Source organism: Balaenoptera musculus, chromosome 5, assembly GCF_009873245.2.
Source record: "Balaenoptera musculus isolate JJ_BM4_2016_0621 chromosome 5, mBalMus1.pri.v3, whole genome shotgun sequence".
Classification (NCBI taxonomy): Eukaryota; Metazoa; Chordata; class Mammalia; order Artiodactyla; family Balaenopteridae; genus Balaenoptera; species Balaenoptera musculus.
In genome coordinates, this window is record NC_045789.1 from 73997854 (window position 1) to 74010568 (window position 12715).

Sequence of the window (12715 nt, forward strand, 5' to 3'; positions counted from 1 at the left end):
GTAAAAGCCTGTATTAAAAAAGAAGATGGATATCAAATAAAAAACTTAACCTACCATCTTAAGACACTGGAAAAAGAGCAAACTAAACCTAAAGCAAGCAGAAGGAAGGAAATAATACAGATTAGAGCAGGAACTCATGAAACAGAGAAGAGAAAAACAAAGAAAATCAATTAAACCAAAAGCTAGTTCTCTGAAAAGACCAAGAAAATTGACAAATCTTTAGCTGGACTGACCAAGAGAAAAAAGAAAGAACACTCAAATTACCACAATCAGAAATGAAAGAGGAGACATTACTACCAAACCTAAAGGATTACAAAGGAATACTAGGAACAGCTGTATACCAACAAATTAGATAACTTAGAAGTAATGGACAAATTTCTAGAAAGACACAAACTACTGAAACTGACACAAGAAGAAATAGATAATCTGAATAAACTAATAACAAGAGATAGAATGAGTAATCAAAAAACTAACCATGCACAAAAGCCCATGCCCAGATGGCATCACTGCTGAATTCTACCAAACATTTAAAGAAGAAATAATAACAATTCTTTATAAACTCTTCTAAAAAAAAAGAAGAGGAGGAAACATTTCCCAATTCATTCTATAAGGTCAGTATTACCTTGATAACAAAATCAGACAAAGACATCACAAGGGAAGGATATTAATATGGATTATCTCACATTAAGTTACTAAGCCTAATACTGATTCTAAGAATGCTCAACTTCTAATCTTGATCCGGTAGGTAACTACTTCTTAAGAGTAAACAGATAGAGCTTAGAATATAAATCTACTACTCACATACTCATTTGTTCTACTGACGAAGATATAGAGGTCATTCTTTTTTTTTTTTTTTTAATTAATTAGTTTATTTATTTATTTTTGGCTGTGTTGGGTCTTCCTTGCTGCACACAGACTTTCTCTAGTTGTGGTGAGCGGGGGCTACTCTTTGTTGCAGTGTGCGTGCTTCCCATTGCGGTGGCTTCTCTTGTTGCAGAGCACGGGCTCTAGGCGCATGGGCTTCAGTAGTTGTGGCACGTGGGCTCAGTAGTTGTGGCTCACGGGCTTAGCTGCTCCGTGGCATGTGGGATCTTCCTGGACCAGGCCTCGAACCCGTGTCCCCTGCATTGGCAGGCGGATTCTTAACCACTGTGCCACCAGGGAAGTCCTAGGGTCATTCTTAAAAGATTTAACTTAAAGATTTTAATTAGGAAAAATACATTCTTATTTTAAAGTTTAATATATGCGTTTGTAGGTAAGTAGTAGAAAATCAGGATTTTTTTTCTTTTTTTTGGATGTGGACCATTTTTAATGTCTTTATTGAATTTGTTACAATACTGCTCTGTTTTATGTTTTGGTTTTTTGGCTGCGAGGCATGTGGGATCTTAGCTCCCCAACCAGGGTGAAGTCTTAACCACTGGACGGCCAGGGAAGTCCCCAAAAGCAGGATTTTAAAGGACTGTTCCTTCCCCTTCATTCTGAAACTATGTTGCTGCTGAAGTTCACTAAAAAGTCCTGTTAGAACTCTGCATCTCTTCTGATTACCTCTTAAGTCTTCAATTCTTTATTTTTATATCATTTAAAAACAAAAATTATATGGAAAAAACATTTAATATAATCTAAAACAAGAAGTCCATTTTCAAAAAAGTATAAATTACATTCAATTTGGTAATCATATCCCCATGAATAAAAATCTTAAGTTTAATATATTCATTTGTAATTATAATACAAATATAAGGCAAATATAAATATGAAGGTTTCATATAAGTGGTTCCTCGTTAAAGAGGCAAATACTTTGCAAACTTCTGTTCCCATCACATCATCTAACTGTTTCTTATTCTAAAAATTAAAGATATACAGAATTTGAAAGGAAACTTAGGGAGTTTCTTACATGCTTTCACTTGCTTTCTTGTAAGGTTGCAATACTGCAAAGTAATAAGATTAAAAAGTTCTAAAGGCTAGGAATTCAAAACCTCTTCTGGAAGTATTTACAAAACAAGCATTTCTATTTCTTAATACGTTTTTGTAAACCTTAACAGCATCACTGGAATAAGCTGACCTTACTGATGGGTCGTTCTCCAGGAGTTCAGTAAGCCGTTGTACTTGTTCTGGCTGGATGGATCGCCCTAAGAGTGCTTCTGTGTTAGTGTAGATGAGGAATGCTGAGACCACACCTAATAAGGTGCCCACACCCAAAGAACCTAGGCTGTCATACAGTGGATTGCCTAAATAAAAGCACAAAAGAAGTCAGTAAATTAACATTTTCTATTATTTCAATGAGCTTTAGTGAGCAAAGAACCAGAATTAGTAAATCAAGGGACTGGAAATTCATTTCTAATTCTTTAATGACTTTCTCCTAATAGTTTTACTATTCTATGCAGTTTAATTACTTATGATCTGTTTCTTGCACCTGGTCACATGGGTGAGGGTTCAGAGCATTTTCAAATTAGAGACATACTAATAATACAATAAAGAGTCCATTTCTTTTTGATATATCAGTAGCACTTTTCCTATCCCAAGTTGACAAAATAATTGTAAAATCAAAAGCTAAAAGAAATAACCATTTTTGTGTCTTCTTCTTACGAAGATTCTGTGGAAGAACTAAGCCATACAAAAAATTATATGAGGCGCTCTTATCTCATTCAACCGAGAATGATACGTAGCTAGCACCAGTCTAGATTTAAAAAAAAAAAAAAAAAAAGGAAGTTAGTTCCTTGCCTCTGATGGCTGCCTCAGAGCAGTGGTTCTCGAAGTGCAGTCCTTTGACCAGCAGCATCAGCATCACTCAAGAACATGGCAGTAATGCAAACTCTCGGGCGTCGCTCAAGACCCTCTACATCAGAAATCTGGGGATTGGGGGTGGGGGTGGGTGTGGGTCTAGCATTCTGTGCCTTCCCAATCCTGCCAGATGATTCTGATTCTAAAGTTTGCCTTAGGTTATTAGGGCTTTATTCTCTTCCAGAACCAATGAGAAGGGTTGATTTATTATCTATGAATGCATAGGTTAATATTTATATAACAGACATAAATATTATACTTTAAATCTTTATAATAAATTTTACACACAAGGCTTTTATAAAGTCTTTTTATTCCAGAGATAAAATGTCAATATTAAATTTAACTCTCTTAATGCTTGATAAAATATACATTTGTTTTACTAAAAAAAATCTCAATTTACATTAGTTTTATTAACATTTAGTCAAAATATAACACTAAAAACTGAATGACTTATTTTGTACTACTAAAGTGTAAAAATATATCCACTTGTAAAACATAATCCACTAGGAAATTTGTAATTATAGAGTTCAAAATCAAATACTGCCCTTTAGAAATCCAAATTTAATTAATTATTTTTATTTTTAAATATACATCTATTAATAATCCTACAGAAATCACAGAATTATTAGCTGGAAAATATTTTATTTATTTTTTGGCATGTTATTTAATTTAAATGACAATTTAAATAATTAAATAAAAATTAATGTGAAACTTTCTTGAAACAAAACTTTTTATAAGTTTGATTTGACTGGTTTATAACACTATGTAAAAAAAAATAGTCTATTAAAAGTCAACTTACCTATCAAGTCACACTTTCCTTAAGCCTAAAATTTTGCTAAGTAATAATTTAGGTCTAAAAAAATATCTAAAATGGTAAGGTCAACCAGAAAAACGATCAAAACAATTAGAAATATTTTGGATCACAGTGAACATCAGAGAATGCTGGTTTAGTCTTAAAATATACATTCAAAATGAGAAAGACCTATTCATATTTCAGGCTATTTTAAGAAATACTGCAGAACTGTGGAAGCTCATCACCTAAAATTATTTAAAATACACTAGGACAAACAGGTAAGAACGGTAGTACTATTTCAAGAGAATTCCAACCTCAGAAATTGAGTCTTTTCATACTAAATGGTTCCTTTGTTTTAGAAAATAAAAATAAAATGGTTTTTGTCTTCTTATCCGCCTGTGCTGTGTTGGCCTTCAAAACATTTATTTTGCTACCAAAATGAGGATGGAAGCAACTAAAGAATCAAGGAAACAGGAAAGCAACAGCAGTTACTATTGGTACCAATAGTAGAAAAAGACAAACGGACATGAGCTACAATGTATATTTATTTTGAACTTTAGAGTTTATTAAAGTTCTCTCTCATATATTATCTTAAACCTGTAAGGTCACTAGGACAAATATTATTAATATCTTTATAGGTAAAGAACTTAAAGCTCTGTGTAGTTGTGTAACTTATTAAGTCACAGCTGGAAAGGCTTAGAGCATTACAGAAATGCTCTATTAGCAGCCTTCTTTATTTCTAACTAAGAGAAAATTCTAATTCAAAAATCTGAACACTTTTACCATCTTATTTGTCTTACACAAGTAAATGGTTAGTATGAAATTCAAATTTAACAATCTATTGGTTTAAAATTATTCAATGATATAAAGGAAAATTCCCACATATTAGATAATTATTTTAGTAGCACAAATAAAGCACCTGTAATTTGAGAAATATTTACCTGTTATAGAAGTAAGGCCCATACAAGTGGCTGCTATTGTCACTCCCAACACTGCTGCAGTATCCTCCAATAATATAACATTTGTACTAGGATCACGACTTTCCATTACTTAATCATTGGGGTAGAGACAAGAAAAGAAACTTTTGAAATCTTAATTTGATACTATCAGATAACATTTTAATAAGTATCCATTAATTTAATTTAATTAAAATTAAAATTAAGAAGGAGTTCCCTAGTGGCCTAGTGGTTAGGATTACAGGCTCTCACTGCTGTGACTAGGGTTCAATCCCCGGTCAGGGAACTGAGACGCCTCAAGCCGTGCAGTGCAGCCAAAAAAAAAAAAAAAAAAATTAAGATTAAAAAATGTATGAGATCCTGATTTTTAAAACCCTGTTCAATATAAATATAATTTCTTGGTTTAAATGTTAACAATAACTGATATTTAAAGTCAAATTACTTTCTCAAGTTATATAAGCATACACAGAAATACTGTAGTTCACATACGTTAAATCCAAATATAAAGTACTGCTGTTCAAATTACACTACATTTCTCTTTTTAAAAGAGCTGATATATAAGTAAGAGCCACACAGGGAAGACACTGAGATATATTTTGTACACATCTATATGGAACAAAGCAATAATAGCACTAGGCAATTTTAAGGAAATAAAGAAGATGAAATAATACACCTAGGTTTCTAAAATACATACCATACTTGTAAAGTGACATTCCTTTGGCCCGAGCACTCCTACGAAGCTCATTTACAGCAACAAGAAGTGTTGCTGAAAGAAAAGCATTCATATCAGCAAGGAAGAAACTTCATGCCTCCAAACTTTAAAGATGGAATCTCAAAAGATAAATAAATAGGCACAACACTTTAATGCTAAGGGCTGTCAATAAGGAAAAGTTCTATATTAAACCAGTCATTATCAAGACCCCAATTAATCATTATGATATAATGAATCCCATATTTCTAAACCACAATAATTTAAATATCATTACCACCACAACAGCCTTAATTTATTAGACAGCTACTAGCTGGCAGGCACCACACTAGGCATAATCACTTTGATTCTCCCAACCTTCTGAGGCAGGTGGTGCTATCACCATTTTATAAGACTGCCGAAGATGAAAGGATGATGCATAGAAAATGACAATGTTTTAGAAGTAAACATACTATGAGTACAGCAGTGAATTAGGCGGTTTCATACATGATATTAGCACTTCTCTGTCATAATACTGCTATAGCTGAAACTTTCAGAAACATTAAAATATTTGTACTGCAAAAAGACAGTCCTCCCTGATAAACGTTACTAAAACCTGATTTTCAAAAACTCAGTATATAGTTAGTTATATTTTTATACTCCATGAACCTAGAGACTGTCATACAGAGTGAAGTTAAGTCAGAAAGAGAAAAATATTGTTTATTAATGCATACATGTGGAATCTAGAAAAATGGTACAGATGAACAGGTTTGCAAGGCAGAAATAGAGAGACAGATGTAGAGAACAAACGTATGGACACCAAGGCGGGGAAGCAGGGGGTGGGGTGGTGGTGTGATGAATTGGGAGATTGGGATTGACATATATACACTAATATGTATAAAATAGATAACTAATAAGAACCTGCTGTATAAAAAAATAAAAATGTTTTTTACTTTCCAAAAAAAAAAAAAACTCAGTATATAGTTAGTTATGTTTTTATACTCCATTTCAAATGATATGATACTCAAGAACAAAATAAAAAGCTTTTCCAAACTTGTCCCATCTTATAGGAACAACCATAGTACATTATACAAAGAATTTCTTCCCTCAAAGAAGATAAAACTTATATTCCTATTTCCACAGCTTTCTTTAATCAAGAGAACTTAGCAATCTATAAAAATAGACTGCTGAATATATATTACTAAATTAAGAATAAAAAGATTCTGTGACAATACATACCTCCTTCAGATACTAATGATCCTGCTAAAATACAATATGCCTAGGAAATATAAAAATAAAGCATAAGTTGATATCTCACTAAAGAACTACAATAGTTCATGCATAAACTTAATGTTTACGATGGAAACATAAATTCAAATTCTAGCCAGATAAGGATTTTGATGGGAAACAGCTCAAATGAGGACAATGAAATAGATGGTATCTTCATAAGAAGAAACAATTAAAAGTTAAAAATTTGATGGCCATCTCATTTTTTAATACTTGAAAAATACACACACACACACACACACCCCCCAGTGTAGAATGTTATATACCATGACTAAAGTTAAATTCATGATATAAAAGAATTACTTAATTAGTAGAAAAAAAAATTTGAACTTCAAAATGAACACAAGCATTTGAAATCTAGGGTTGTGGATACCAGATGCAGTAAGATACACAACCATACCCAGAAACTTTTGATTTTGTTTGTTTGCCCAGCACCAAGAGAATCCTTCCTCAGCCCTCATTCAGAAAGATAAGCAGTTATAAGAGGTAAACAATTTGGGGGAGGAAGATAACACCACTTTCCTTACAATCCCAGACACTCTTGAATTAGATAAAGATACCAAGAATAGTTTTAATCCAAGATATATAGAAAGAATTAACACAAATTTTTTAAAATTTTAAATGAAATTCAAATCGAACATCTGTAGAATTTTCAATATTACCTTTTCAGAACCCTAGGCTTCCCTGAAACAGAGGTTTAAAAATTTTGAACCCAGTCCAACACTCTTCTAATTCTGTTAAGGAAATTGAGACTTTCAAGGCTGTGTGGTTTGCTTGAGTAAATAGAAATGGTATTGGAATAAGAACTAGAATACAGGTTTTCCTAACTCAATTCTAGGCTCTTTCCACTGAATCTTACTGGCAACATCAGCAAAAATAGTCTGGAACTACACCGTGAGATACAGAAGCTGACAGGGGTGCCACATGCCCAATTTGCACTTGTCAAGGGAGCTACAATCAGAGCTGCCAAGCAGAGTAATCTCCAAGAAGTTCCCATGAGAGGAAAAGAAGACAGCTTTAAGTATCTACAAAGGCCAGTGGAAACCAGTGCAAAATGACGTTGGTGCCAGTAAAGTAGTACCTTTCTGCCCCCTATCTCTACCTTCAGTGCTGCCAGAGGCAACCTATGGAGTACGAGAGAAGAAGAGAAGCCCTTAAGTGAAAAAATACAGAAGGGAACCACACTCCCATTCTCTCAATGTAGGCTTCCTACCAGAATGAGGGAAAGGAGAAGGTTTAACTTTAAATAAAATTCTAACATATGACTGTTACAAAGGAATGGTTATTTTAACTACTGATAGGACATTTATTCTTGGGACTAAAAGTGAACAGAGGTCTTTTTGCTTTTCAAAAGTAACAGCAGAAATTAACAGAATTGCCCAAAAGTTTAACCAAGGACGAAGTGTTTAACAACTGTACCTACAGAGATACTCTTGCTCAACATCATTGAATCATATGGATTTAGAGGTCATGTCCAGTCCCATTCTAAAAAACACAACTACAGACACATAACCCTATGTTACAGTCAAGAAGGTATATTTAGTCCCATTCTTTAACATCAACATGACAAAGGCATTCTACTGTACTTAATCACTGTTTCATATTACTTCGAAACTGAGGGGGGAGGAGGGGAGAAGATTACCCATAGAAGAGATTCTATTGGTTGAGGATTAAGCAATCCCATGACTCCATGGTACCAAGATAATCCTGCACCCATCATGAAAATACCAACACCACTAATTAGTGAAGCAATATAGCGCATATTTGAAAATCCATACCTGAAAAATAAAAAAGATAATATAGTTTACAAGAAATACAAATGATTTCCTCTCAAAATGTTTAATAGGTCAATGAAAAAAAAAAAACTTCTTACAACATCATGATGTTATGATTTTATATTCAAGTAAAATGTAAGTGCCAAACTCAAATCTAATCAGAAAATCAATATATAAAGTGGAAAAAACTGCAAGATCTTTGAAACTATATAAAAAGAGAGTGAATATGATTTATTCAGGTATTTTCTAATCCCTCTTTCATATAATTTGCTTTGATTTACTAGAGCAACTTTACTCTTATGTACCACAAATGCAGGTAAAGTTTATTTTTTAAATGCATTCAGATGTTTAATGAAGATGGTAACATTTATATTTCCTTGTAATGCAGCTTCTAATTGAATATTTGTCTTCTTCTATAATTTATATTACTTATAATTTGATGCTAGATACTTTTTGCTGGGTCTGTATAGCGTAACACACGGTAACTAACTACTATCTTTTTTTTTGGCTGCACGGACAAGCATGTGGGACCTTAGTTCCCGGACCAGGGATCGAACCCACACCCCATGCAGCGGAAGTGCAGAGTCTTAACCACTGGACCGCCAGGGAAGCGCCACTAATTACTATCATTAAAAGACTAAGAGCTTCAGTTTTCTGGGTGTTTTTATGGTAATTTTTTTTTGTTAAATCTCAGGTTTTTTTTAAAGTCTTTTGGTCAATGTGTGCATTATCCTGTATTACTGTATGTATCAATAAAATACTGAGTAATAAGAAATTTAAAAATATGGGATACTACAAGAGGAAAAGAATCATTCATTAATAAAAATATTGTCTGGGAAATTTACTCCCAAACCCAAACTCTATGGCACCCTTCTAGCAGATGCAAATTTAAACAAGAGTTCTGAATTAAAATTACTTTTTGAATTCTTTTTGCAAATATGTAATCTTGCCATAGGAAATTATCAGTTTATAGATGTGACGGTGTTCTATCAGCTTGATTTAGAACAATTTATATTCTTCTAAAGTTCCCCCCCAAAGTAAGAAAGGAGATTTATTTATTTATTTATTTATTTATTTATTTAAGGTAAATTAAGACCTAAATTAAATGGCATTACTTTCATTTTATGTGTTTTCAAGGAATTTGAAGATTCTTATTAAAATTTTTAACTATGTAGATCTGCACTGTCCAATGTAAGTCGCTAGCTACATAAGACTATTTAAATTTAAATTAATTAAAACTAGATAAAATTTTAATACAGTTCTTCAGTCGCACTAGCCACATTTCAAGTGCTCAACAGCCACATGCAGCTAGTGACTATCACACTGAACAGATATAAATAACTATTTCTATTATTGTAGAAAATTCTATTGGGCAGCACTAAAGTAGACTGTTGAAAATATCTCAAGAAGAAATCTTTACAACCTAAAACTTTTAAATTTTACCCTGTTTTTAAATTTCTGGCATATAAAACTGGTCAGGAAAAATTTTTTTTCTTGACATAGTAAAATACTATAATCATCTGTAATTAGCAGACTAGAAAGCTAGCTGTTCTCTGTACAAGCTTACTGATAGTTATAGGATATTCAATAATATGATATTATTTATAAGAAAACAGGAGTGCCTGGCTTTCAAGTGAAGAAAGGCATTTATATAAAGCACAGAGACAGATTCCTTTATGGAAATAAAAGTGTATTTTTTTTGCCTTAAGGCAAATCTGACTGCTCAAATTCTACTACTGAAGCTTGTTAAAAAAAAATAATACACGTGGAATTCAAAAATTTTACCTGGTTATGTTAGTAGAAGCAACAGAAAAAAAGTCTTTGTATCAAATAACTAATATAATTCAAAATAATGTATCCTAAAGAGCATACTCATTTTACAAATAAGTAATTTTGAAATATTAATAGAATCCTATTTCCAAATCACAACAGGGAGATTAAAATACATTAAGCATGAATTTAATAGAAATTATCACTAAAATTTTAGATTGAGTGGCCTATTAGTCCAAATGTGAAATATATATATCTCCTTTGACCAAATAAAACAGAACTCTAAGATCAAAACATGTGCTTTGTTATTAACTATCAAATACAAAGAGGACAAGATCTCTTTCCTATGTTACAAAGCATAAAAATAATTTGAACCCCATTTTCAAATTATATCTTGAATTTACTTTGACACAGAGGTTGAGTCCTGCATTTTAGATACAACAGCAGAAGAAATGACCAAATCTTTAACACAAAACTGCAGGTCGATAAACTACAAGAGATTTCTATAATTCAACAACTTGCTGCCAAAACAAATGAAAACAAAATAAAGACAACGTCCTTACGGATGAGTAGGATCTGGTGTTTGAACAGACTTACTGATGCCCAATGCTAGTAAGGCCTATGGAGAAAAGAAGGTAAATAATCATTAGCAAGATAGGGAATATAATAAGCCAGTCTGGAGGGCACAACCTGACAATGACAAAGAAGTACTTAACATGTGTATGTCCAATAGCCCAGCAATTCTTGTTTCCAATACTTACCATAGAGAAATAAAGATGAACCGAAAGGGGTTCAAAACAACACTGAATAATGACGTAAAATGTGAAAGCAACCTAAAACTCCTTCAATGGGGAGTGGCAAAATAAATCATGGTATAACCAAACCATAAATTACTTCTACAGCAGTGTAAAAGGGGATAGAGCTCTCTGTACTGACATGGTGAAAGCTCCTAGACATACCATTCAGTGGATGGGAAAAAAGCAAGTTTAGGAATGGTATGTACAATACAAAAGAACTTATGTTTTGTAGTTTTTGTAAACGACATATAATGTAAAGCACAGGAAAAGGTCTGAAAGAACTCACACTTAACTCTGTTTATACCTCTGAGGAGAGAAGTAGGTTTAGGGTGGTGTGTAATATCTGATTTTTTACAGGAAGAATAACTTGTATAGCTGCACAAATAAAAGACAGTGAAAGTTTTTTGTTTTGTTTTTTTTTGATGTGGACCATTTTTTTTTTAAGTCTTTATTGAATTTGTTACACTATTGCTTCTGTTTTATGTTTTGGTTTTTTGGCTGCAAGGCATGTGGGATCTTAGTTTCCCGACCAGGGACCGAACCCGCACCACCTGCATTGGAAGGCGAAGTCTCAACCACTGGACCACCAGGGAAGTCCCAAAGACAGTAAAAGTGAGTACAAACTGTATATGGACATGATACATTTACATTTCTAGTAAAACTGCAAAACCATGCGCATGAAGTATACACATCAATGTATATATAGCAGTGACTATCTGGGGTATGGGAGGAAGAAATAAAGATGGAGGACTAGTTATAACTAAAATTTTATTTCTCTAGGGAAAAAAAGTCTAAAGTAAATATAAATATAACAAAAATGCAAGTCTTTAATCCTGGTTACTACCTTTCTCTCCTTCCTTCCTCCCTTGCCTTCACCTTTTCTTCCTTTCTTTTATTTCTGTTTGTTTTTTTGATTGTATCTTTTGTTAAAAAGAGTTATCCACCGGTACCGCTCAATATTATGCTTGCACTTAGTATCCTTTCTCTTAATTTGATGTAAATTTAGAAATCTGAAAAAGATTACCTTATTAGAATTATTTATTTAATAAAAATACAAAGCCTGAGTGAATACCCTATGTGATTTTTTTCGACTAAGCTGGGGTTTTTGCATTTTTTCAGTATGGTATCAAATAATCAAATAGGCAAGGCTTCAAGATTACCAAATTCTTCATGGATGAAGTTTCTCTGTAGGTTACCGGGCATTTATAGAAACATTCCCTCTTGTAAAATATATGGGGATTATACCGCCTTGCAAATGGCTAGTCCATTCAGGGACTTCCCTGGCGGTCCAGTGGTTAAGACGCCGCACTTCCAGTGCAGGGGGCGCGGGTTCGACCCCTGGTCAGAGAACTAAGATACATGCCTTGCGGCATGGCCAAAAAAATATAAAGGCTAAAACAAATATATACTGACTTTTAAGTTTTGATATCGGAAATCCAATCCTAAATACACAGAATGTTACAAGTTTTTTTTCTACTGGATTCCAAAGGAAAAGAGAGTCAAAACTACCTAAAACATAGATGATGGCTTTTCAGTGAATTAAACTAAGAGAATGAGAGTAAATTAAGAACATATAATTTTAAAATCTGTATATTAAAACTGAAATATTCATTATCAATTCACACTATATATATGCATCTGTGTTTATAATATTTACATAATAGTCAATGAGTGTTCAATTATTTTTAAAATACTTAATATTCAGGTTGGCTGTGCAATGAAGTGTGCGATATCAAATGTTTCATAAGTTGAATATGGGCCATTATTTATTAGTTCTTCTTATTAAAAAAAGGGGTCTGTTGTTGGACCCTCTATTCTGTTCCACTGGTCTGTCAGTCTTTGTGCCAATACCACACTGTCTTAATTACTGT

At 32.9% G+C, this 12715-nt stretch overlaps 1 protein-coding gene across 2 annotated transcripts in view; it reads right to left on the minus strand.

The window, feature by feature from the left end:
- SLC30A9 (solute carrier family 30 member 9) overlaps positions 1-12715 on the minus strand; it is a 73302-nt gene that overhangs the window by 12732 nt on the left and 47855 nt on the right. For both annotated transcript variants that reach the window (XM_036852605.1, XM_036852604.1), the window contains exons 10-15: positions 10611-10666; positions 8145-8280; positions 6455-6494; positions 5222-5293; positions 4513-4620; positions 2060-2225 (exon numbers count right to left, since the gene is read on the minus strand). In XM_036852605.1, the coding sequence (XP_036708500.1) occupies positions 2060-2225; positions 4513-4620; positions 5222-5293; positions 6455-6494; positions 8145-8280; positions 10611-10666 (578 nt within the window). The remainder of the gene's footprint in view (positions 1-2059; positions 2226-4512; positions 4621-5221; positions 5294-6454; positions 6495-8144; positions 8281-10610; positions 10667-12715) is intronic.